Below are 27,458 nucleotides of genomic sequence, written 5' to 3'. Positions count from 1 at the left end.
ATGCCATGGTTGTGACAGCACAGAGCTCTGGCAGCAGAACCTGTCCAGGACCCTGCATAAATATTCTGGGAGCTAGACCATGCTGAGCCCCTCACTGCAAGCGGCCACGCCGCTGAGTTAAAGTACATCTGTGGGAACTGAAATCCTGCCTACGGGCTCCCAGCTGAGACAACCTCTAAGACTGATTAATTAACATAATTAGTAGCTATAAACATTAATGGGTAGCATTCAAGCCTTTCCTAACACATTCTTAAAGCTTCCACTGAGTAGTTATCTATTGACTAATTTTGGCAGACATCTTTAGGGCTGGAGGGAGGAAGGGAATGGAACGTAAATGCATCACTGGCTTACCGGAGGAGTACCAGAGCAAATAGCCCACAGGGTTTCTTCAAACAGAGGGAAATAAGTTATCATAAACAAGAGGATTGTTGGTGTATGACAGCAGAGAGTGGAGTGCACTGTTCTGCAACCTGTTTTCTCATTGATTGGAATCAATTATTGAGATTTGAGAGCTGTTTAAAAAAAAAAAAAAAAAAACAACAAACCACCAAAACCAAAAAGCCTTCAGTCCTCCTTTCTTGCTTAAGGGAACAGCACATTGTCCTCTCTTAAAAAGTGTGAACCCCTCTAATTCCAAAGTAGGGACAACTGTTATTAAGTCCATCTGCAGTTAATCTATTTTATTGGGTGTCCGTGGATTTACAGGAGGCCAGGGACACCTCTGGAAGCTTCTGTGCAGTGGCAGAAGTTGCCTACTTTACTCCATGCTGAAGATTTACGAGTGTGCTGACATTAATGGAGGTGGCTTGATGGCTTTTGGGGGGGATCAGCCGGAAGCCCCTGAATTCATATATTTCTCATACTTGGTGAAACACAGATAAATCTTGGTGGCAAGTATCTGAAACGATAAGACCAGTTGAACCCTGGTGTCACGCCTTCAGAGAGGCATTGATAACATCACTAGTTCTGCTTTCTAAATCACCACAAACTGAAAAATATGTTGCCTTTCCAGTTTTGTAAGGCTCCTTCAATTTACACTTCAAATTTACGATTGCCACCTCTATACAACGATTAGAAACATATGCCAAGAACTCTGCTGCTGACCCTTAATTTTTCTTATTGAGCCATTAGAAGTTTGAGATAATTAATAATAAAAAAAAAAAAAGATTCTTAAAATATTGCAGGTGGAAATCAAGATTCCCAAGGGGTTTTCAACACAACAGGTCATCCTTATGAGCCATGATTTAATCACCAAGAGCACCAATGCTGCACATAAGCACATCTTCACCAGCTTTGCAAATGCTAATATCCCCTTCCAGAGAGACATTCAGATCTTAAATCACAAAGTCATTAGTCATCTTCCCTGAGTGATCTCTCCTTTTCCTGATAGCTTGCTTACTCCCTCTTCTGTACTAAAAATAGGGTCAGGTCCTGGTATATTTAACAGAGGTAAGTTCTCATTCTAAGCACTCTCATCAGCCTACAAGGAGGTTCATGGAACAAGACATTTGTTTCTGAGCAAGCTTATCAATACTGGGATTTTGTCAAGGGTATTATAGACAGGCAGAAGTACACACTGTTGCTGGTCAAGCAGTTCACCACCAGTGCAAGACCAGGGAAAACTACCTTCTCCTGAAAAGCTCTATCAGAAACTTGTGATAGAGCTTTTCCTTGGCATCCTGCAGGAACGCTGAGAACTTCAAGCGTCTGCCAGTACATACTCATTTCTTCATCAGACATGATTTGCATTGCACACCTCTTGCCATGTTTGCATGTAAATTATACATTAGTGGCATTAAGAGCTCCTTCAGATCTGAACAGTCACACACTAGCAAAGCCATAACGAGTGTGGCTCTTCCTCAGTCCAGTCTCTCCTCTTCCATTTTTCTCCTCAGCCTGCTTGCTTCTAAATTGCCTTTCTTGGAAAGACTGAACCTTTTCCCCACTCCATTTCAGCCTCACTTTGTATTTCTGCAGTTTTCAACTGTAAAGCTCTAAAAACTCTGGTGACTGTAGGCCAAAGGCAAAATTGTCCACAGCCTATTATATTAGTTCAGCTTGTGGAGGTAGGATTTTTACAGGAACAAGGGCAAGATGAAACACCTTGTTCTAAATATTGGGAGAAAAAAGATGAGTTCAGTCAGACATTTTGATTTATTTAATATAGCAAAATTATGTCTTTAACTTGTCTCTATATTGGGAAAACCTGAACCATTTGAGTCAGAATTTTCAGACCTATATGCTGTAAATTGAATGCTCAACATCTAAACTTTCAGTCCAAATGGTTAATAGCTTTATGACTATGTGATCAGCTGAGAAAAGGAGCTTCATACTGGCTAGAGTGAGGCAGTGACCCTGGGGAAGTACTAAAACCAGAAGTGAAAGATGAGTGGAGCTGTTTTGATGCTGTCAGTCCCTGCTCAGTGCACTGCAGAGTGCAAGCTGTTCATGCAAGACCAGAACCAAAACAAGGTTCATCATCCGAGGTTAGAATACAAGAGGGATGAGAGCAGTCAGATACTTGAGCACACGAGAGACTTCCCCCATGAAGCCCCAGGTAAGGCAGCAATAGATAAGAAACAGGTCTTGCACCACATTCCCCCACAATGACTGGGCTTTCTGAGGCACATTTTTTCTGCATAGCTTTTCCAAACATTTTATGGGGAGTTTCCTCATGACAGGCTCAGTTCTGGTGAGAGTGGTGTGGACACAGCCACAGGTGTAGTTCTGCGTATACAAACAGGACAACTCCTGATTCTCTCTCTCTCATTCCACTCCACTCACATTCCAGTACACAGGAGTAAAACGGATGCAACAGCAAAGCCAAAGCAATAAGCCTCAGCACACACCATTCATGGTATAGCTGCTGTTCAGCAAGAAGAAATGAGGGGTCCAAAAACCACAGGCTTAGTAACAAGGGAAAGTTGCTCTGTCCTGCTGGTCACTTCTAGCCCCATTTTTACAGACATGCCCATCCTGAACACTACTCTGTAGGACAAATTCCTGGCTCCATTTGCCTCCTACTTTCTGATTTGTAGCACTGCCGAAACAACACTGACCATCACAACAAATTTAGGTTAGATTCCTTTTGCTACCTTCTTCAAATGGCTGAAAGTGACCCACAGATAACCCACAGTCCATTGACCTTGAGTCTAAGCCTCCCGCTTAGCATTAAAGCTCCTAAAAAAACTTACTCCTTTATATGTCTGAAAGGCTGGAATCAGCTAATGCAAATAGCATTACTCTGAGTTGGTTCCATTTGCAAACAAGGAAAAAAAAAAAATCTTGTAACTTATTAGTTCATTTTCCTCAAGTATTCATACCCATCTATAGTAATACTTAGGAATTAAAAGTCTGAAAATACTGTAACCAACATAATGCTACAAACCTCCCACTGATATTCTCAAGGACGCTTCCCAAACATCAGATTTATTTGTTGTCATAGATACTCCCACAGAGACAAACATCAGTGACGCTCAGGGACTCACCCTTGCCAACAGCTCATTACAATACAGCTCTACATGTTTTAGGGACCGGGCTGGGCTTTTTTTTTTTTCCAAAGAATGCTGCAGCAGTGTGCCCTGTTCAATGGATATGTTGGGTTGCAGTTCTCCCACACTGCAATTCATTCCTTTCCCAGAGTCTCAATGCAGCAGACAGGATTTCTAAGGGCAGAAACGGACAAATGGGTTGTTTAACACTGTTAACTGGGACTTGATTTTCACCTCAGGGCTGATTTCTGTTCTATTAAACCAGCTAGATACCTACTATGCTTGGCCCAGAAGGGCCTGTTCTCCCATATGATTTATTCTTGGTTTGACCAGCATAGCATAGTCCTAATCAATGAGAAAGGAGAAAGGGAATGAATCCCAAGGGGAAAAGGAGGAGACCCAGCCCAGCTATTTTTTTCACTCCACTGTGATAAGAAGAGTTTTTTTGTCTCCAGCAAGTTAATACAAAGCAGGTAGAAGAACCAATTTTCCCACTTTCGTTTCCAACTAGCAAAGTAAATGAAGATCTGCTGGGATACAGGAATGAGAAACAAGCAGAGAAAGAAGAGTTATGGTTCTCACTGGTGCCTGGCAGAAAGACACAGAGGCACTGAAGAGCCAGTGGCTGGCAGAGGAGAAGTGTTTGAGGGATATTCTGGGAAGAGAAAAGCTTAAAAGTAAGGAGAATAAAAATGAACACAAAGCACAGAGCAGTGGCTCCCAAGCTATAGCCCTTGCTCCACAGAACGATCTCTTTGGAGAAGTGAGCAGAGGAGGTAGAAAAGACATTTTCAGCCTTGGCTCTGTAGAATGCAAAGAAGAAAGGATGCAAGTGGGGAGAAAAAAAAAAGAAATGTGGCATGGACTGACAATCAGAGCAAAGGGTAACAGAAAGAGTCACGAAGAGCAGCAGACTCAGAATCAGAAGAGGTAGGATGAAAGAGGCATTTAACTGGGGAAAAAAAAACACTCTAAGTTACCAATTTGAAAAATATGGACAGTTAGAACCAAAGACTAATAGAAAATACTCTGTCCAAGGCAAAGACAAAGGAGCAGTCCCCCAAATGTGTATGCTAGCAAGAAAGCTCAGGATATGTTAAAAAAAAAGATACTAGATTGTCAGATTCAACCGTGGACAGGATCAAGGCATGCAAGTTACAGCTGGGAATGTGGCTGACAGCCTGGTATTCTTTCTCACAAGAGAAGAGGGATATATTTAATCAGAAATACAGTTGTTTCCTTGTTTTCACTGGCAGTGAGTTTTTCAGAGTTTACTTACTGGAGACCACAGCAGCAGAGTGCCTGGTGGAACATAAGGCTGATTCAGGGCATTGTGGCTTCAGTGTGCCAACATGTTTATTTAACAAGCTGTTGACAAGTTACTCGAGTGCTGAATTTCAAGTGAACTCCACACCCAAAAGGACTTGCATCATCTAGCACAGAAAATCCAGGCTTACACTAGAAATTGGTGGAACATCTACCACACTGCTGAGAACACCTCCCCTTCCAACTTCATTTCTCCTCACTCTCTCTCACCTGTACTTTGCACAAAACATCTCAACTCTTTTCAAATCAATTGTCAAATATGCAGTTAGACTCAAACTCTACTGCTGTAAGGTTCCACTAAGGCTGACAGCACAACTTCAGTGAAAGTAGATGCTTAAGTGGTTAATAAAACATCCAAAGGCATTTAAATAGAATAAGGTTATACCCTTAAGTTTGGGGCATAAGTCAAATTCCAGTAGGGTTAAGCAGAACTGGTGGGCAGCTGAGGTGGGGAGGACACAGGCAGCAGAAGCAGGTTATCCCATCAGCCTCTAGATCTCCCATCATGGACTATCTGGTGCAGGCTGAAGGTGACAGCAGTACCCTGACCTGACTGCAACCCCAGAGCTGGCAAGCATGTCAAGGGCACATGAGACATGATCTATTTTTTTTCTTGGTTGGAGCTGATTATTTCCCTTGAGAGCACCAGGCTGTTCCCGTGCTCAGAGGGCAGCGTGCTGCATGGTTTGGTAGTCACCTAGGTAAACGCTTCCCAGTGCAAAGTTATCATTAAACTTAGCCCATCCAAATCCTATACTGGGATTTAATCTCAACTTAATACTGAAAAAGTTTGGAAATAGTGTTTCCGTGAGCAGAATGAGAACTTGCCTGAAACCTGAGTCTCATCCATTCCTTCCAGAGTCAATGTGTTTCAGTTTTACTGACAATTTCAGCGTGTGGGAGATTAGTCAGACTCCATCAAGCAGGTTGTTTTTATTATCCAGGTCAGAATCCAGGGTTTTTAAGTCATGCTGCATTTCAATCCTGTGCAGATACAACAAAAAAATCCTAATTATTTATAGTAATTTACTTAAAACACTCCTAGCTATTAGCATCACAAACCAGCTATGTTTTGTCTGCTGTATCAGACATCCTTAGGACTTAGGCAAGAGCAGTATGAAGGGTTGCCATCCTAGGCTAAAAAAGAGACATTTAACAGAGCATATAAGGGGATTACTAGGCCTCCTTAGGCTCTATTTGTACAAAATAACTGTATTAACATAGCACCATTCAGTAAGATCCCATACCAAATACAACATTGTTTGATTTGGACAAAGTGCATGGAACTGGTTCAGTATTTGTTGAGATATTGATGTAACACCAGGAAACTGCATTACTCTTAACTAAACTCTGTTCAAATACTCTGCTCTCTTCATAGAGCATCTTACTGATTCAGTAATCCTTTGGTGGCTTGGAAAGGAAGTTTACTCTCACTTTCCATTCCCCATCACACAGGGAGACTCTTTCCTGCAGATTTTGCTGGAAAGCACCTAATCCAGCAGCAAGTTTTGAAGATACTGGTTTAAAGCATGCCTATAAGTTAAAGACTGCAGTCTGCATAGCTGCAGGAGTCCTCAACATATTCCAAGTCAAAATACAATTGCTCCAAGGGAGAAAATTCCAGAGCCAGAGCTCTGTCATATTTCCTATTGCCTACATGTGCTTCCCATCACTGGCTCAGCTCTCATAGCTGCTACAGAGTTGGTAATGCTATGCCCAAAATACCATTTCACCTCCATCCTCTTCTGGGAAATCGCACATAATGCATGGTTTTATTCTTTATGGATTGCAAGGTTTGCAATTGTGGGAGGCCTGGGAACTAGTGGGAGCCAAGGTGGGAGCAGCTGATTGTAGCCTCTCCCACGTCTGTGCCTGTATTTCATTCCTGTCCAAACCTAATCTTTACATTCTTTGCCTGGGGGAGCTCTGTTATCCTATAATAAGGCCATTCCAGACAACTGATCCTCTCCACAGGCCTGTGAAGCAATACATTTAGGTCTCCAGTTCTGAAAAACACCACAAAAGAGCCCCAAGATTTAGCAAGTGAGTAAACCTGCCTTTAAAGTCTCAACCTTCATACTGCACTTCCCACATCACCTTACCTGTTACACCACTTTAGCAGAAGGAAATTACTGATGGTTGGGCACTTTTCGTCTAGCAAGAGTGGGCTGCAACTCCAGATTCCCAGGACATCCCTGTGCCTGTCCCTGGGTCTCCAGCCAGGTGTCTGCCTCTTCTGCCACATTGCCAGCAACTCTCTGCAGCCCTGGCCCCATCTACCAAAGAGGTGCTTAAAACTCACAGTAAGACACCATGTAAATGAACAATAATAAAGAAAACCTCCATTTCTGTCCTTATAATTGATTAAATCTGAGTGCACCTCACTGAGAGTAGCACATGTATAAGAACTGAGTCATTCTGAGAGGCAATGCCAGTCTCCTACATATGGTTCTTTATCGGTCCCTAAGATTGTCCACATTTTCAGCCAGTTTAAGGAGACCGTAGATGATACACCAGAGGCGCATCGAAGAATTACAGAAATAGAGCACTGCAAGGTCTGGGTTTGTGAGGTTTTTCCACAAAACTGAGAGGTCAGGGTTAATGAACTTGACATCTCAAGGCATAACAATGTGTTCCTTGGACTGCAGAGATGACTGGTGTTTGTTGATAAATTAACGCTCTTAATGCCAGCCTGACACTGGCTTCTAATTGAGCTCATCTGGAATGTTTCTCCTTGTCTTTTCTGACACTTTTTAAAAATCCTAAAGCAGAGATCCAAAGTTATATTTCTTGCTACTGAACTATTTAATTATTAGCATGGACAAGGAGTCTGTAAATATCTCTAGCTTTATGGGAAGATTTTCTGCAACATTCCTCAGTATCAGTTTTTCTGGTATCATTTTTTTCCTGGTTTTATACTGTGTACACCTGATTGTGATTTATTCAAATCAGGCTGCACAAGTCAATTGGAATGAACATTGAAAAAACCAGGCACTGTGACTGCTTTCATATGCATGAAATTGCCTCAGATTTATCATTAAATAGGTCATTTAAACACTCATGCAAACCAGAGCACCAGATCTCTTGAAGTGGACAGAAACATTAGCAGCAATGAAACTAAGCAGCGTATTTGGCTGCCTTCTTTAAAACTTCAGAACATGCTATGTACCGTTTTCAGCTCCTCACTCCCCACTGAAGTTTTTTTTCTGCACCACAACTGCTTCTCAGGGAAGCGCAGTCTTAGCACAAGTAGTGCCATTAGGACAGCACCACGGTGTTTTGCTCTTAAATGAAGTAACAAGTCACTCTCCCAGGCAGTAATGTGATGCCTGACAGATGCTGACTACACATTGTCCTTTACAAACAGTTAAAGTCAAACCCTAGGCAGGCAGCAGGTCAGAGGCACAGTGATCCGTGAACGGGACTGCCGTGGGGTAGTGCTCGTGAGGAGGACAGTACGCACACGCAGATCATTTTAATCCAGGCAAGTTAGAGTTATGCCAGACTGGACTCTGTTTCTGCATTGATACTGTAGATGTCAGGCAGACTTAGAGATCTAGCTGCTGAAACGTGTCTGATGCCACCTTCAATATCGCCTCAGATTCACCCATCTTCATCACACTGTGAAATGATGCAGTTACAAACCAGATAAAAATCGCACTGTTTTACCACACTTGCATCAGGCAGGCCAGGCTCTTTCAACTACTGGCACAAAGGGCTACACATTTTCCAGTGTTCAAATAAGGGTAGATTAAAGTGCAGAGCTTCTCTGTTTGTTTTCAGGCTTAGTCCCCAGTTTTCCAGACATACATAAGGGTGCATACGCTGCAGAGCATACGCTAGGATTTCAACACAAGCCAAGTGCATTGAATTTATTATGCATGCACACCACTATCCACCTAGCATGTGAGCAATAGGTTGAGGGAGAGCACAGTCATATCAGAGAGTTTTTAATCAGCTAATACCGCTAATATCCTTGAAATGCTCTAAGTACCTTTCACAGTCAGGTGGTGGCAGAAGAAATACAGCATATGCAAAACCATTTCAGAACAAGGAGGAGGGCAAAGCCCTGAGAGAGCTGATGTGGAGCTCAGGTGCAAGCGACACTTTTCCAGGTGGGCAACCTGTCCAGGACACTGTTTCTCAGCCCTCTCCAAACCATTATCTTCAGGTTGAAGTGATGGGCCACAGCAAGATGACTTAGAGCAGCCGTGCCTGGTTTACAGCCTTCTTTCCTTCCATAGCGACATGTTTTCTTTTGCTGACACCTTGACTTCTAAGAAGCAAAAGCAATTGCTTGAATTTCTCTCGTAAACAAATCCCCTAGGTCAAAATGCTCTCTATACTCCATTTCACTCTAAATCTCAAAGAAACTTCTGATGTTGGAGGGCAAGTTATTTCTTTTGGCTGGCCTTGCTACAAAAATCACATGCTTTACTTTCCTCTTTGCAGAATTCATATTGTGTTAATAAAATACTGTTGATTCCCTCTGGCTGACTCTGCAGGAAGGCTATTCTCCTGAAGCTTCTAGTCTGACTTAAAGAAATCTTGCTTTAAAACAGCCATAATTGTTTCAGTCTCTTAAATTTAATACTAAGCACAGGAAACATTGCCAATTTGAGTCAGGATTCGGCATTCTGTGAAGGCAGGATAAGCTGACCAAAGGTAAGGAATTCAGTAAATGCAAGGGGAATTTGACCTGGCGTTTCTTTGAGTCAGCTTCTGTATTTTTGACCTTGCTGTCTGTAAAGAGAATGGAAAGATATAGGAAAATCAAAACAGATGAGAGTTGTTCACTCATTACTCCACCAGCCAAATCCCCCGCCGTGGTGCTGGGCCCTGAGGGGAGTTCTTCCTCCGCAGGAAGGATTGCTCAAGCTGCTTCTCCGTTGAAAGGCTGTCCAGACAGTCAACAGGAAGCTGACACTGGAAACAAGCCTGGGGACAGTCTAACTGTGAAAAGGCAGGAGCACCTTCACCTTCCCAGAAAGCTCCTTGAGGAGGACGGACTGCTTCACACCCCCAGTAAACACAGGATGGTGAACAACCTGTGCTCGCAGCCCGGCAGCCTGGGCTGCCCCCCCAGCAGCGTGGGCACAGGGCAGGGAGGGGATCCTGCCCCTCTGCCAGCTCTGGGGAGACCCCCCTGCAGTGCTGGGGCAGCTCTGGAGTCCTCAGCACAGCAGAGCCAGGGACCTGCTGGAGCGGGGCCAGAGGAGCCCCAGCAATGCCCCGAGGGGGGAACCCCTCTGCTGGGAGCCCAGCAGGAGAGAGTTGGGCTGGGGCAGCTGAGAGGAGAAGGCTCCAGCTGGGGAGACCTGCTGGGGGCTGCCAGGACTGCCAGGGGCCTGTCAGAGAGCTGGGGACAGACATTTTGGCAGGACCTGTTGTGTCAGGACAAAGGGTGGTGGTTTAAACATGAACAAGAAGGATTTAGACTATATAGAAGGAAAACAAGGTTTTATGTTGAGGGTGGTGAGCCCCTGTCCCAGGCTGCCCAGAGAGGTGGTCGATGCCGCATCCCCGAAACTTGCCAGGTGAAGGTTGAACAAGGCTTTGAGCAACCTGCTCTAGTTGAAGCTGTCTCTGCTCTGTGCAGGGAGTTTGGATGAGGTGACCTTTAAAGGTCTCTTTCAACCCAATGACCAGAGTCATTCTATGACTCTGTGAAACCCAGAAGACAAGGACAGGCACTATAAGACATGTAGATGTAGCAAACAAAACACAAATGCAGTGTTGAACGACAGGATCTGTTCTGTAGCTCTCAGAGGAACTAAAAGGCAGGGTTTCTGATTCTCTCAGGCCTGTTTCTGATAAGTAAGATTTTATCCCAACACAAGGAGATACAGTCAATTTGATGGACTTCTCATTAACAAGGCAAAGCCAATGGCAGGAGTACTGCAGACTGATGTGTGACACCATGACTTGCCTTCCTCCTAGCTCCGAAACTATTCCCTCCAAAGGCAGGGATGGGACATTCAGGAGTCCTTGGTTCCACCAGGAGATGCTTTGACTGTTACTGCAGAGACTCTCATGTAAGGTTTGCCAGCAGCTCTGCCCAAGACTGTTCTGCATTGCAGAAGTCAAGCCAAGAAAACCCTAAATTACCATATAGGTTATTCCATTTCTGTGCTACAGTGCATAAAGGTCATACTTGTCTTCTCTAGGCTTCTCTAAGCTTTCAGCATGGTTTGGATGTTGTTAGCTCTTGCAAAGGAGTTCAGTTCCATAGGGTCAGGAGCTGATTTCTCCCAGCCCTGAGGTAGTTGAGATTTGGGCTATGAGAAAACTTTCAGCAATATTTTTTGAGACTAGGGAGGGACATGAAAAATCAGAGCACCAAAACATTGTGGTGTTAATATTGCCAAATTTGTTTGTATTTCTGTATTTTTTTTAAATTTAAGCTAATATTGGAGCTATAAAGTGGTTATTTTTGTTTCTCCTTAGCATTGTTTGTGTCCATATTGCCTTTTATTTTCATTCAAAAACTTAGCAGTAATTTGCAGCGCTACCTTTCCATGTTCAATTTAATGCAAGAAAGAAAGGGAAAAAAAAAAAAAAACACCCTACTGACATTTTAGACCAAGAATAATTTGTTGGAATTTTGATAGTACCAGCAGGTCTAAAAATCCTTTCCCCCTATGGCTGACAGCAGGAAGCAGGATAACCAGGCACCCTGACAGAGAAAGCTCACGTCCCAATCTGTTCACAGGGGAACAGATTCCCCTTTTTCCAGGACACTAGTTACCTATTGCTATCCTTAAAAGACCAGGCAGATCCTTGAGAAGGTAAAACAACCTCATGACAAAACAGAACAGACTATTTCACTGTAAGGACTTGAGAAGCTTAAAAACAACTGTACTGGGTCAGCCAAAGGTCAACCTTTCCTGGCCAATAATTCTACATGTAATAAAACTATCAGAGAGAATTATCACATTCCACATTCAGGTCTGTCCCCTCCAACAACTGTTCCCAAATATTGCTTGGCTTTGAAGCTCACTTCTACCATTTCAGATCTATGGTAGGCATTTGGTACCCAAAAGACCATCTATTGTTTCTAATTACAATAGTTACAGTAATAAAGGATATCACCTTTCCCCACAAACTTTTCACACTCATTCCTCCATGAGAATGTTTCTTCTTGTACCTTGTTGGCCTCATAACACTTGATCTTAAGTTTTTAAAGCTGCATATTTATCCAGAACAATAAAGTTTCCAATCCTCCAAACACTTCTCCCTGCAAGTCACTCCACTGAATTACTTCCATGCATAACAATCACACATACAAGCAAATGCATGGAGGATCAGTACCGTAGATAAAGTGAGAGTTGTAACGTGCCTGTGTCCAAACTCATGAAAAATGATAAGAAGCCTGTGGAAATTAATCTTGCTTTATGAGTAATTCTGTATTTGCACAGGTTATTTTTTCTGGAAGTGATTTTCAAAGAGCTAAAGAAAGCATACACATAAATGGAAACAAAATGCTACAGCAAAGACACCTAAAATAAACCAGCCCTGCTATTTAAGTAGATTTAGAGGACACATATGAGGTGGGATTACAGAAATAAGCAAGAACTACAAAACAACCAGGGGTTTATTTCTTTAAAGGGTTCAGTCTGCCCGTTGTTTTTGCTCCTTTTCTGAACAGAAACACTCTGCTGTCCCTCTGCCTAGACCATCCAGCCATCATTCATGCCTTTCCCTCTGCACACAGCCCACATCCTTTCTTGCCTTGAAAAGCGTTAAATGCTCTTTTTCCTCCAAAGAACTATTTTTTATTTTTCTTGACAAGGCCTTTTATGCAATTAGCTAGAGATGCCGTGGCCAAAAAGAAAGAATAACACATGTAAAATCATGCCAGAGAACAGAGTAGGTAGTAACTTGTTGAGTCTATTACCAGACAAATGTTTAAATCAATGGTGTCTTCTCATAAATCAATAGCCATATTTAGCCTTAACTATAACCATCCCTCAGCAATGTGGAATAGGGAGAAAAAACTTACCGAAAAAAATGGTGATGCTCTTGAGATGAGGAGGGGAGGAAGCAGCAGATGAGACAAGCACAGCATAGGGTCATCTTCCAGACAAGGAATTTATCCTGTAGGTCAGAATTGATGTGCCACAAGCAGAGAATTCGTCAGGGGCCGCCAATCACGCTGACTCGTACCAACTCTGCTGGTGATTTGGAGATGTTAGGGAACCATTTGAACCCAGCTAAAACTTGGACATTTATGTGGATTGTGGACTGAAACAAAAATTGAGCCCAGAATAGCCAGCATTCTCTGCTACACAATCAGACAGAAGAGCTTGCATGGCAGGCCATAAAAGATCATTCTTTTCCAGTTACACTTGACAGATCTAAGGTATTATAGGAGCAATAAGTTTGGAAAAGGGGAGAACAGTAACAGTGAACCAGAGAACAGAGTGTAACTGGAGAACCAGCCAAAAAATCTCTTCAGAACCTTTTCCTCTTGAGCTGGCAGTGGAAGATTGTCTCTTTTCACTCCCCCATCTTTTTTCATACCCTTACCCTTCCGGCTGAGCTGGTTGGATGCAGATTGAGGGCCCCTTTTCATTCCAATTAGATGGCTTTTCTGTGAAGCTTTTTACCAACCCCATGTGATGCCTCCCTTGACAGGATTTCACTGCTTTCCAGAAAAGTAACAGATTTCTCACGTACCACAGTTTCTAAAGGCCTCTTCTTCAGCAGTGACCTCCACAGTACAGAAACATTTAGTAGTTCTGTTAAAGCAGTGGCTCCAACCCAAAGAAAGGTATTTTGCCTACCGTGAACTCTGGCACTCATCAGTTTGATTTGCAGCATTGCAAGCAAATCTCCCAAACACAAGTTTCCATTCAGCAGCCTGTGAACACACAACAGGGAAAAGGTCATCCCCAGGAACCACCCTCAGCTCCTGGCCTGCAGCCTGGACAGCAGCAGGCTTTGGGGTCCTTATGCTATAAGGGTAACTCGGTGTGCTGAAGTACCCAGGCTACTGCTGAAGCTTGTCTCACAAGGTGGAGGTTTCACAGAGTCATAGAATGGTTTGGGTTGGAAGATCATAAAAATCTTAAAGATCATCCAGTTTCAACCCCCCTGGAGTTCATTCAACCTGGTCTGAACACCTCCATTGATGGAGCCTCCACAACTTTCCTGGGCAACCTGTGCCAGGGTCTGACCACCCTCAGAGTGAACTTCCTAATTTCTAATCCAAGTCTCCCCTCGTCCAATTTGAAGCCATCACCCCTCATCCCATCACTATAAGTCCTTCTCAAAAGTACCTCCCCAAGTTTCTTATAGGCCCCACTTGAAGTCCTGGAAAGCCTCAAGAAGGTCTTCCCAGAGCCTTCTTTTCTGCAGGCTGAACAACCCCAACTCTCTTAGCCTGTCCATGCAGGAGAGGTGTTTCAACCTATGTTTCTAAACCTTCCCTTCCATCTTGCCTTATTTGCTTCTGTGCAGCCACCAAGCCCAGTCCTACCAAGCAGCCATACCTTTTGCAAATTTTGTTTGTTTAGGCAAGTGGTTTTACTAGAACTGCATCCTCCATATGAAATCCAATAGAATTTGTTTCTGCTGCTGCTTGCAGTCTTTAACACGTTGTCAGCACTCCCACTGAAACGATCATGTTTAAAATAAAGAGTTGCTTCTTCCAGCTCTGGCATTTGCACATTTTTATGAGATGCTGAAAAAGCACAACTGGATCCCCCCCCCACCCTGAAACATTGAGAAAATAACAAGTAACAGATTTGTTGAGTTTTGACTTGCCTCAGAACCAGGTGTTTCTGACATGTGCCATGTCTCTCAAGCATATTACACACTTCAATACACTTCTTATCAAGAGCTTAAGCTTTTTACATGCCCCGCTCCCCATCAAGAAGAATTTCAGCCTTTCCTAGCCACCGGTTTATTTTTTGCATAGTGCTCCCATTTCAGCGACAGGTAGAGAAAGCATCAGGGTGTGTGAATTTGTGGGTTATAGATATGGTGACTGGCATGTGAGGAAGTGTCTAGGTACTATAATATTGAAAACAAGTGCTGGGCATATTAGAGGAGACAGACCAAGGGGCTTGTGGTTGTTCCATTCATGCCAAAGAGGTAGAACCAAGGGGGATTTCCACCATAAAGCTCTCCTTTACACCCCCAGCAAAACAAACCCATATGCTGGGCTCGAGTGTGTAGCAATTTCTTACATCACCTAGATTCATTTTCTTTCAGCATTATTGCCTCAGAACTGGCTGTAATTGTGAATACTTCATTGTTTCTAGGAAGTTTCAAAAAGGGAGGACAGTTTAAAATTATTTCAACAGTTATTACTGTAAAGCAAGCTCAAAATCATTCTGTATCTTTGGGAGATCCTGCTAATTCAAGAGCTGTTCAGTCTTCAACATGGGACATGCCTCGTGGGATTCTCTTGAGCCACAGATGACATGTAGCTTATCTGATGGAACGAAGATACAGAAATATCCTTGGCTGTGCATGGAGCGCATGCTGGCTGCTCGTTTTATCCTGGTGTTTTGTCATTAACAACTGTAGAACAAGCTTATACAAAATAGTTTAGCTTCAACTGAATCCAAATTAGCATCTTACGACAAATGCATCAAATGACCCATTGTGATGGCTCCGAGTAGAATGCTGCCAAAAAAGGGAATAGAGAATGAAAATTTCGATTCATCACATTTAAAATGGACTCTTGACCAGGAAGATCAATGACTGCAATTTTCTGTGCAGATTTACAGGCCAGATGAATCCCTGGTTTAACCTCTGAACTCAGAGGGTTTCATAAAGAGAGGAATTTGCCTACAAGGGTCACGCATGTGCGTACTTTCCAGGCATTACAAGATTGAAGTTGCAGTCACTTAACTACAGAAAGGAAAGAGGAAAACCCAAGAGGTCAGATAGGGAAATGAGACTTCAGAATACTGCTCCCTGCCCATCAGGCAGCCATTGATATGCTAAACAATAGTCCACAAAGTCCAGAAGGAAAAAACCAGATGTCCCTGAAGAATTGGCAGACTGAAACACGCCTGCTCTCAGGGCTAGCTGATGACCATGGGAACTCACATTCTGCATTGCCCTCAACCAAAGACCCAGTCCCTGGACAGCTGGGTGGTCAGTAAATGGCTGATGCTTTTCTTCCACTGCCTTCTCCTCACCTCAAGTTATTTTTCAACATAAGTGCTTGCCATAGCTGCCACAAAAGGATGAGGGGAGACATGTCATCATCTTCAGTTATGAGCAGAAGAATCACACTGAAAATGCACGTTATAAACAAACTAGAATCCACTTCCAAATTTCAGAATTTAAATTTCTGCAGCACTCAGATACATTCCTCACACATACCCAAAGGGTAAATATTTCTGTCTCCAAGAGCTGTAAATGATTTAAAAGTGAAAAATGCACAAATACTAAATGTAACACTAATAAATACTGAAAGCTGGCTCAAATACCATATTCAGTGGGTGGTTTATTCCAAACTGATTCTCCACCCGCACTGCATATTGATTTTCCTACCTGGTGTTAGTAAAGTAACAACAGCCTGAATATCAGATTTTAAAGAAATTTGTTACTGTAATCCAGACTTGTAGCAGCATTTAAAACAGCACTGCTTTTAACATAAAATTGAGCTATTTTCTGGCTGTTTTTAAAAAAATGAAACATGATCTAACATTAAACAAACTAGATGATGCAGGGTTTTGAGGCCAAAGACCCATTCTTACTAGATTTTTTAAAAACACACTAACAATGACACCTCTTTGTTCATGCAGATTGGTTTCTGGGAATGTAATGCCCAAAGTTTTCCATCTGTCTGCACACAGAACTAGTAATTGTTGAACATGCACATCAGAGCTTGCAATCACAGATGAATGTTTGTTTCTTTCAGAATTGGCATTACATTAGGGCTAGCTGGGGATCCAAACCCTACACAGGGCACTATAAAAACATAACAGATGCTCTGTTCCAAGGATCTCTAGCTCAAAATTGTAAGTCTACTGCTTAACAGTAGACTAGCAAAGTCCCTTAAGGAACAAGTTGTTCTAAAAAAAAAATGAATCACATGGACCTTTCTGAGCTATTTTCTTCTCAAGGGAAGTTTTGTTTCATTTAGAGGAAACATTACCGTTCTGTTTAAAAGCAGCACAAGAATGTTTCTGAAGTGTCAGAAAACCTTCCTGGTATTAAGAAAAAAAAAAAAACAACCAAACAAAATGTTACTGATACCATCCAGAAAGCTACAAAAGTTAAAGGTGTTGAAGAGCCTTATCAATAATAAATTGCCTTTGGACTATAGTTATTACTTATATCTCTTAATCTCTTCCCAAAAGGTCTAGAAGCAACTTGTGTTACTCTTGCCATCCAGGAGACCTTACCACAAAGCCTCCTATTACCCCCTCACCACCTGATTGTGCAAGTACATTTGTGAGGATGGAGACCCTCACATGGAAACACAAGCTGAATCTGTAGATCAAAACCTCCTTGGTTTAGAGTAGGAGGGGAGAGGGTATGCTTCCCCACCATCTAATGGCTTTCTCCAACAGATGAAAAATTATGGATTTTAATTCCTTTTCCACTTTTCTTTCTCACACAGGCATATCACAGGCAAGTTTCCTGACTATCCTACTGAAAAGGCAGGAGGTTCAAAGGCTATTTTTTCTCAAAAAACTCCAGCAGAGGTACTGTCACTCCTCTAATGAAAAAGGTTAAGGGACTGGGGAAGAAATTTGCACAAAACATGTCTCTATATAGGTATTTCTCATAACAATGGCTTGAAGTGCTCTAGGAACCTTATAATTACAAAGCTTTTTGCTGCAAGTGAAAGCATTGTTTTCTTCCAGACTAAACCACAAAAGTCAAGTACCAAAATGTATTCTTTCAGGCTATGCAGCCACTTGTTTGTGGTGGAAAGTGCTCAGGGAGGCAACTTACACACAGATAAACATCTAAGGGAGCTAAGGGTAAGGGGTCAGCTACAAAGAGTTAAACTCCTGTGCAAAATCCTTGTAGTTAGACTGGTGCCAGCTACTAGTAGGAACATGTATTGCAGTATAAAGAGTCTTGATATAAAAACAGGCCTCCAAAGCTACAGCAGAGACTGAAATTGAAAGAGGAAATTTAGATTAGTTATTAGGAAGAAATTCTTCATTGTGAGGGTGGTGAGATGCTGGCCCAGGTTGCCCAGAGAGGTGGTTGCTGCCCCATCCTTGAAATGTGCCAGCTGAGGTTGGAGGGGGCTCTGAGCAACCTGCAGTAGTTAAAGCTGTCCCTGCTCAGTGCCGGGGGCTTGCATTAAATGATCTTAAAGGTCCTTTCCAACCCAAACCATTTAGTGAAATCTGTCCCAGTGTGCTTGCATTCAGTACCAGCACAGCCTAGCAATAATTATTTTAGTTTAAGCAGAGAAGAGTTTCTTATCCAGGCAGGCCTAAGCCTTGATTTACTGCCAAGGATCATTAAGCAAGCTTGAACATCCAAGTGAAGGAAATAGCTTAGCTTATCTTATGTATTCCTGTAGTGAACTCAATTGTTTTTCCTGGTAAAACCCCTCTTTTTCTGCCTTCTCTGGGTGATAGAAGAGGCTGATAGTCTCTTCCTCTGATCATCTGGGTGTCACACAGAGACCAGTTGAGACAGTGAAGGCAGCGATCAGCACTAGGAGCCACTTCCACCCAACACAATGATCTTAGCGTGGATGATGAGTCAGTTGAGAAAAATTATAAACAGGAAAAAGCCCTGCACACAGGAGCAGGATTTGGCCCCTGAGTGAACAAGGCGTGGTGGCTACTAGCGAGCTTGGAAAACTAAAGGGTCAAACCCTGACCTTGGTGGTCCTTAAAGCTCCCCTGCTGAGATGCACTGTTGTGTTCATCGGCTGCCTGCAACTGATGGTCTAACACAGGTATGGTAAAATAATATTCTGGATTCAGTCCTTCCTGGAATCAGAGGGAAAAGCCTGGGGGGATACTTTGTGGTCTCTGTGTGGTTTGAGGGGCTGTAAATACAGACCAGCCCAGCATAAAGCACAATACTCTAACCATTAGTTACTTCACTTACAGAAATAGACAAGAAAACTGCTAGAAACGGCTCTCTGTGCCTCACTAAAACTTGAGCTCAGGGCATGCTCCTGGTTTTAGCCAAGTTCAAAGTACACTCAGGTCAATCCTGCTGGCCCCTATATCTAAACTGCTCTGTGGGTCAGTCTCAGAGTGAAGGAGACCCGTCAGTTATGTTTTCAGCTTCTAAAGCAGAAACACATGCCAGAGTCAAGAAGGCTTTGTTGGCTGTACTGAGCAGCAGGGGAGCCACCCAGACAGGGTGGCTTGTTGCTGGAGACAGCTTTAGGGAACGTGATGCTAAATAGACCTGCTACCAGCAGGGATAAACACAACTCAAAGTAAATGTTACAAGAAGTTATGTGAGCAAAACCGGATGTGGCAGTGCATTCTGGAGAAATCTGTTCTTCCCGTCCTATTCCCAGCTTTGAATTCCCACCTTCAGCTATTTTGCTGTCTTTCCTGGGCGTCTGATTTCTCTTTGCTTAAAAAAATAAGGAAGACAAAAGTCTAGAGAGATTGTTTTACTGCCTGTTTTTTTTCCTGCATAAAAGAAAAATACCTGGGAAAAAATACCCGGGAAAAAATACCCTGCATCTATTTTCCCGTGAAGTTTTCACTAGCAATTATCTGATTTTCAAAGACTTTTGGATCCATTTTTATTTCTTTTTTAACCAGCACAAAGGAGAGCAGAATGTATGTCATATAACAAATATCTAGAGTGCAGTTGCCAAAAGAAGGTTTGGTACGATCATGATTTTCCCTGAAAGTCAGACAAGTAAAACATTTTTTTTTTCAACTGAGTTAGCTGCATATTAAAAATCCCTAAGGCAACTGGGTTTGTTCCACACTGGTCTACTGGGCAATGTAGTAAATGAAATCCTGGCCCCATTGAAGTTAATGGGGGTTTTGTCCTTGACTTCAGGGGAGACAAGATTTCGCCTCTTGTATATATTAGCTTCTGTGAACGGGTTGGTTACTCTCAAGTTAAACTCCATGAAAAATCAAGTCTGAACTGTATTTAAAAAGTGAGCATTTTATAAGACTTGGGTAAAGACACTTTGGGGAAAATAAAATACAAATTAATCACTTCACGAACCATTGCTGCATTATTATACATTCTATATTTCTTTATCCTTTGACAATTCTGACCTTCCTTGACTTTGCAATGCAGCTGGCTGCCTGCACAAACTGCCTTCGTGACATTTTACAAATACCTTTCAAAACGATAAGCCAAAGAGATCCCAATGCAAAGTTCTTTATGCCTTAGTCAGTAAAGCACGTACGGTCTCCGCACTGAAAAGGAGCTTTTCTCCACTTTACATACTCTTCAAGTGAAATTTAAGATTCTAAGACTGTTGTTTCCCTGCATCTGTTCCAGATGTCTATCCCTAATGGTTTTCTGTGTTTTGCTCCAAAGACAATCATCAAATGTGATGATTTTTAGCTTTGCCCTTATATTGCTGCCAACAAAAGTGTGATCTCTTCCTGTAGTTTAAGTCTCATCAGCAGAAAAATAATCCAGGAGAGTTACCATTTAGCAGACACATTACCCCTCTCCCAGCTCCTCCTCATTTCCATTATTAAGTAACTTATCAGGAAAAAAAAACGGCTAGTTACCTAGATTTTGGTTGTACATTCAATTGCTGAATAGAAGGCAAAGTCATTTCCACGCTACTGTTATCACAGTATCTGATCCAGCAGCATCTAGAGAATGGGTGAGAAAAAGTACATGTTAGCTGCTGTGCAAACGTAGGCTCCTGGTCCTTGCTTCACACCCCATGCAATATTATACTGCTGAGGAGTAGTATTACCAACAGCTAAAGATACCCATGAATCCTATTTTGATTTTGATCATGAACAGCAATGCAAGAGATCTCCAGTAGTTAATATTTAATTGACATGCCTGCCTATTTCTCAGGTAGGGGCAGTAAAATGCTATTATGCAATCATAGAATCATTTTGGTTGGATGAAACCTTTAAGATCGAGTCCAACCTCCCAGGTCCCTCAGCACCACATTTCTATGGCTTGGAAACCCCTCCAGGGATGGGGACTCCACCACTGCTCTGGGCAGCCTGGGACAGCCCTGGACAACCCTTGTGGGGAAGACATTTTTCCTAATACCCAACCTAAACCTCCCCAGCACATCAAATACTGCAATATTCCCACATAAATATAGTACCTTACTTCTGCCAGATTAGTGTATAGCAAACAGCTTGAAAGCATCAGAGAAGCACTCAAGAGGTTCTGTGGAGTTGTTCTTTTTTTGTGTCCAGCATTTCACAAATACACTTTTATCCTGACAGCAAATACAGCCAGCATATTTTCAGTAACAGAAGTAGATGCCTACAGTTATGCTCACCTTTATTTCCTCTGTTCCACGCTATTCTGGATTCATCTTTTAGGAATTATCAGGTTGGATTTTCACATGTGTCATCAGCTGGAGCAATATCTGCCAGATGGCAAAAGGCCAGAGCATGTATCAGACTGAAATGCATGTTAAAGCTAAATGTAAGATTTTGCAATATCCCATAAAGCTAGGAAATGTAATCCAACATTTTCAATTAATTCCTGCAAGAAGCAGATCACTGGGGTTGTTTTTAACAGTGTAAGCGCTGCTTGCAGGTTCGCACCCAAAAGTAAGCAGTGCTCAGAAATGCTCTGCCAGGAGAACACTACATGATTAAATCTACAAATGGCTTTGGTGTAAGAGGGAACAAATCCAGAACACCAGCCTCAGCTAACTAGATGGGGCAGAGTCCCAAACCCACTGTGATGAAAATAACATCGCCAAAGGAAAAAAAAAATTATATATATATAAATATACATATATATATATCAATCACCTTACAGGAATAACCACCTTATAGAAAAAGCTGTGATTAAGTGTTCTCAAGCTCAGGAAGCAGGATGGGGAACACCTTTACAGAACTGCATGTTATGTACAAGTGATGCAAGTGGGCAGTCCCATATTTGGCACGCTACTCTGGGACTTGGGGATGGCTCCTTTTCCCATCTAAAATAGTCTTATTTGAAGTAACATTTTTTTTTGGTCTTAGATTTCAAAATAGCTTCATTCTCTAGAGTTAATACTCAAAGAGAGTACATTTTCTTTTCAGGAACACTAGGCTGTGTGCCTATAAAGTGTTTCTGTTCTAAATGGTGTTAGAGACAGAATTACAAGGTGCTGAGACTGTCTGGAGATCTAGAATTCCCAAACTTGCTCTCTATCCCTGCATTTCATTTATGCCCACCCCACTAATAACGACAAGAAGTTCAAGTAAGGTCTTCTTTCAAGGGGTGAGGGAAAGGTTTATTCTTGAGGAAGAACATTACCTCAAGTATCAGCTTGCCTGAGCCAACACCAAGCTTTCTACGACTGAGGACAGCAGAACGCAAGTGGCAGCTGGGGATTTTCACATACTTGGCCCATAGAAACCATCAGGCATTTCCATTTGTAGGCTGCAGCCTGTTTTACTGTCCCTCTCTTTTCCAAAGAAGAGATTTGCACTGCATGAGTTTGGAAGCATACTTGAACTGACATACAAGTAGAAAAGTCTATTCAGCCTTTGTGGGATACCGATTTAGATGAAAACGTCTTTTCAGTCTCAGAAGATGTTACCAGAGAACAGTCATCACCAGCACAACAGGAGTTCTGCACATCAAGACCAGGCTAAAATGCATCTGCTCATATTGATGCACATCCTTTCCTCAATATTAAGAGTTTCCTAGGTACTTTCAGCATCATTTCAAAAAGAGGCAATCTAGAAAAGAAAAGGGCAGTCAAATAACTTAGGAAGATATCTGCTTTTATTTCCACAATTAAGATTTCCTGGGGAGGGGGAAAAGTTGTATTATAATGTGGGTGAATTGGTTAGTGTATCAAACTAACCTTTGCTTGCTCTTCCTTTTCTTTCCTCCTCTTCTGTCAGAGTCTTCAGGCATCTTCTGGTAGCTGGAGTAGAAATTGTCCTATAGAGAAAAGTACAAGCCATTCAAGGTTAGGTACACAGCCAGCTTCACCACAGCTCCCTGTTGTCTGTAATTAGAGCTGCTTGGGGCAGAGCTGAAAGCAGAGCTGGAGAAGCTGCACCAAAGGAGTATAGAGGAGAAGGTGTAGCTGGCAGGGAAAAGGAAAAATCCTATTTACTCTGTCATGCTCCTTTGGAAGGCAGAAAGCCACTTCAGAAAAGTCAGGCTCCACATGCTGACAGCATTGCCAGCTGCACTGCTTTGGAGCATCTCACCAAACCATCTTGGCATCTCAGCCTACGTATATGTTGCTGAGGCATCCAGGAGAGTGACTATACAGGTGTTGTTTGGATGCACACAACATGCATGGACCCCTGGCCAGGTACTAATGTTACAGTAGAGGATACAGTTTGAGTAACAATGTTGGTTTTGGATACAACAGGCCTGCTGTGACACTAAAAACCTGTTTTGAACTCTAGGCAATCTAATCTGTCCCAGGAAATGAAATGCTTCACTGCTTATCACCGCAAGATACGACTGAACAGTGCTCAGGGTTTAGATTACCATATTTAATTAAAAGTAAGATACTGAAATGCTTGGGGAAATCCACTAATGAAATTTCACTGGCTGCAAACCATAGCCCTTGTCATTGTCCCCTTTCACTGTCCAATCTTCAATACATTAAAAGGCATTCTTTAGAAAACAAATATTTTTGCTGTTACAGGAAACATGTCTTACAACTGGCAATGTTTTATTTTCTCCTCCTTTATGGTACTGCCAATATTAATGGCCCATTAATAAATTTCAGCTGCCACACATTTTCTGGTTTACACTCACCAGTAAATTATCTTAGAATTCTTCTGGGGGACAAGAGAACACAATGAAAGACAAGAGGATGGTAGAAAGAGCAAATTTCATCCTCTCCTTTTTTCAGACAATGAAGTATAAATGGCCAGGAACTAAAGTTATGGAAATTGAGGTAGCTGTACCCAGTTATCAGCTCGCAGGGATAAAGATGCTGAGCTGTGTGTATCTGTCAGAGCTTGTCCCAATATCTCTATTGAACAATTTCACTCTTTAGCCACATATTGAACTGAGACATGCTTCAGGGCAAGCTCTCAAAAACCCATCTCTATAAAATCAATCTGCCTTGGAAACACTAGGACAGAATCACAATCTGAGACCAAGTCCAGGGGGAACTTTAAGTTGTATGTCATTAGAATATTGTGCTTCTGGGTGGTTTCAGGAATTGGTCTTGCTCCATAAAAGCCTTCATGGTTTGGGACAGAAAACGTCTCTTTTCCAATGGCATACTGGGATAGTCAGTAGTGGTACTGGAAGAAAACACAGCGGTTCATAACTCTTACCACACAGGTCTAACACACCTTGCATGTGGTGGAAATATTTGACCAGCTCTTCACATACCTTTCAATCTTTTTCAGATCGTTAAGGAACTGGCTGAGAAAGAGAAGGCAGCTTTGGAGAAAAAAGCTCAAAAGGGGAAAAAAGACGACAGAGGGAAGGAAAAAATGAAAGGAAAGACACCACAGAAAACTGAGAAAAAAGTAAGGCTTCCTGGAGTAAAACCATTTGGCAGCTTGTGGAAACAGCCGAAGCCCAGCCTATGCAGCCACACGTGGGCAGAGGCTATTAGTTTACATTAGAGTGGTCACCACGAATTTGGGCTTGGGTTCAGAAGACCCAGGGACTGCCTGAGGACGGTCCCTCTCAGCCTCTCCATCGCCTTGACGGTTCTGAGGAACGGAATTTTACCTCTCATTTTAGGACTAACCACTTGCGTAGCCATGACTCAGGTCACCAGGAAGAACTGATGTAGCTGCAAAAAGGGAAAAACTACGCTTTGTGGTGTTGACATTGTTGCCAAGACAATGCGCATGCACTTCTCAAAGCACTGTTGCTTTTTGTGTGTGTGCAGATAACTAAGCATTTCCAGTTTTAATGTGGGGTACAGAGAACTCAGTCACCGCCACCCCTTGACACAAGAACTAGGAAATCAGAACTTCAGCCTCACTCAGATGCCCACCTCAGAGCTTATGTGGATTCTAAACTAATTTATAAGTACAATTCTGCATTGCCTAGCTGTGTCCTTTGTAAGCCTGGAAATAGCAGTCATGTACTTTCAGTCCACATTCTCAGGGTCTGAAGTCTTGCTTCAAGTCACAGTGGACATCACTTAATATGATACACTCCCTGAGATCTTTGCTATGCTAAGAGCTGATAGGCTTCAAAATTATTTCAGGAGCAACTTCAGTGAGGAAAACACCTGTGAAACAGACCAAAGGGCATCTTCTAAAGCAAGCTATGCACCAGAAATTGTAGGCTTCTGCTAAGCCGCAAGTTTTGTTTCTCATTTACTTTATCATATAAACAAAGTTGAAACAATATTTTTTTAAACAAGGGCCATTAATCTCTTACCAAGTATGTGGAGAAGAAGGGTGAGGTTTCTGTGGTAAAGATTACTCTTCATTGCAAGTTTTACACAAATTAATTTTAAGTCCTATCCCTAGAATAGCCATATAATAAAAATTTGATGCTTTTCTTGGACACCATCCATTAGTCTGGCCAAAGCTCTCATAACATCTAGCCAGGAATCTTAACTGCATGAACTTCAGAAGCATCGGTCTAATTGGGGGGGTAGATATCTGCTAGGAAAGATAGTTTCTGCTCCTGTGCAAACAGGAATTTAAGTTCTAGTCACATGTCTTCAGACATCTGTTTGCCATCAGGGTGATGCTACCACAGGGCACACTATCACAGCGTTAGTGAAGGCACCACGCTGCAAGCAGTGGAAGGTGACTACTGGTACTGCTTCAGTGGCAGAGCAGATACAACCTGAGGGAGCAACAGAGGAGAAAGGAGGGTAATGCCTGTAGACCTCAGCCATATACTACTGATACCAAATTGTTTGATGTCCATAAGACTTCTGGTAACTTGTATTCGTGGTCTGTAGGACCACTGCATGCCCTGACCCCTTAAAATCAGCACATGCACTGAAGAACTCAGTGGGAAAGATCAGATAACAGTACATGTATGAAGGCAATTGCTTTAAAAAGCTTTTAAAATTAGAGACTTTAAAGAGCATTGTCATCCACACTCATAGAACCTTGTAGCATCTCAGAAAGACCAGTCCCTGTCGGGAGGAGTCATGAGGATGCCCTCTAATGCCCTTGTCCTTGGCACCTTCCAAACTCAGCTGTCCCAGAACAAAGTCCTGTGATGCTTCTGGTCTCACACAGGCAGTGAAAAAAGCTGTTCCAGACACTTCAGTCTAAGTCAAAAAGAGATGTTAATGTTCAAGCACACTAAAAACGCTAAACCAAACCCAGGCTTCTGAAACTGGGTGGCAACTCACTCATCTGCTTAAAAACCTGACTTTCGCAGGAATAAACTTAATTCCTTGTTGGGTTTGAGCATTTCACTAGATAAGAAACAACAATACCAAAAATGAATCTCAGTCCCCTCAGAGTCTCTACAAGGTTGTTTTGAAATGGGATAAAGTAACAGCACGGGGGTCTAGGGCTTTATAACTTCATGTCGCTCTCATCTCTTCAGCCATCACAAGTCCTGTCAAGTAAAATTCTGAGCCATTATATCAGGTTCTCTATGGTTCATTGAGAAAGAACAAAGGAAACATTCTCTCCAAGGTTATAGTACTGACAGGGAAAGAAAATAGTATCTAAGACCAGCTGAGAAGTATTTGGAAAAGTTTTAACAGCAGGACTCTTATTAAAATAAGTATGGGCTATAAGTCATAGTGATGCAGGCAGAAAAAAGCCCTGCTCCTAACTTTTGTTCTTAAAGCAAACAAGAGTTTGATCCCAGAAGGAAATTTAAATATTTCTGAAAAGCCTGATAGCAATCTTTAAAAAAGCATATTTAATATCAAAGTAACTTCATTTTCTTTTCTCTGTAAGATGCCGATTTGATTTCTCATTGGGCACAGAAGGGGAAAAAACCCCACACCTTCAGCACCACAGGATCCTTCTTTTCAATAGCAGAAAACACTTTAGCCCAGTCTGAGCTGCTTCACCCAGTAAGACCCAGCCTGTCTCACCGAACGTGAGCAAGGCTGTGCATCTCTAGATTTCACCCAGAAATATTTTACAGCAAAACACATCTTGTTCTTGGTGAAACCCAATAGCAAAATAGCACAGGACTGCAGAACTGCAAAATGCTTGAGGTTAGAAAGGACCTCCGAAGGTCATCTGGTCCAACCCCCTGCTCAGGTAGTGCCACCTAGAGCCAACTGCCCAGGACTATGTCAGATTGCTTTTGAATATCTCCAGGGAAGGAGTCTTCATAATCTCTCTTGGGCTTCAATATTTAAGACCCCTGAAACAAGGAACTGGCTAGAAAAGCTTTTAAGGTGCTTCTTTGTATTACGCGGACTTTTAATGCTGTTAATAGAGGCAAGAGTGAATCCAGAGCAGCATTGTGCCACTGGCCTGTAGACACACAGTTTCATGGATTTTCATCAAAACCACTGACAACAATATTATTTACATCACTATGTAGAATCATTATAGCTAGTAATTAAAAATATATATTGGCTTATTTGTAACAATAAAAGAAACATTAATGTGTCTGTCCTGTGCT

General features: G+C 42.3%; 1 protein-coding gene across 1 annotated transcript in view; it reads left to right on the top strand.

Annotated features, from left to right (window-relative positions):
- Positions 1 to 27,458, top strand: part of LOC103779955 (IQ and AAA domain-containing protein 1-like) — a gene marked incomplete at its 3' end in the record, with an annotated part of 89,193 nt that overhangs the window by 12,225 nt on the left and 49,510 nt on the right. The window contains exons 3-4 of the mRNA XM_008947602.1: positions 17,407 to 17,491; positions 24,284 to 24,406. Coding sequence (XP_008945850.1) covers positions 17,407 to 17,491; positions 24,284 to 24,406 — 208 coding nt within the window. The remainder of the gene's footprint in view (positions 1 to 17,406; positions 17,492 to 24,283; positions 24,407 to 27,458) is intronic.

Source organism: Merops nubicus, unplaced genomic scaffold, assembly GCF_000691845.1.
Source record: "Merops nubicus isolate BGI_N331 unplaced genomic scaffold, ASM69184v1 scaffold6569, whole genome shotgun sequence".
Classification (NCBI taxonomy): Eukaryota; Metazoa; Chordata; class Aves; order Coraciiformes; family Meropidae; genus Merops; species Merops nubicus.
Note: the sequence above shows the minus strand (reverse complement) of the source record. Positions and strands in the feature narration are given on the sequence as shown.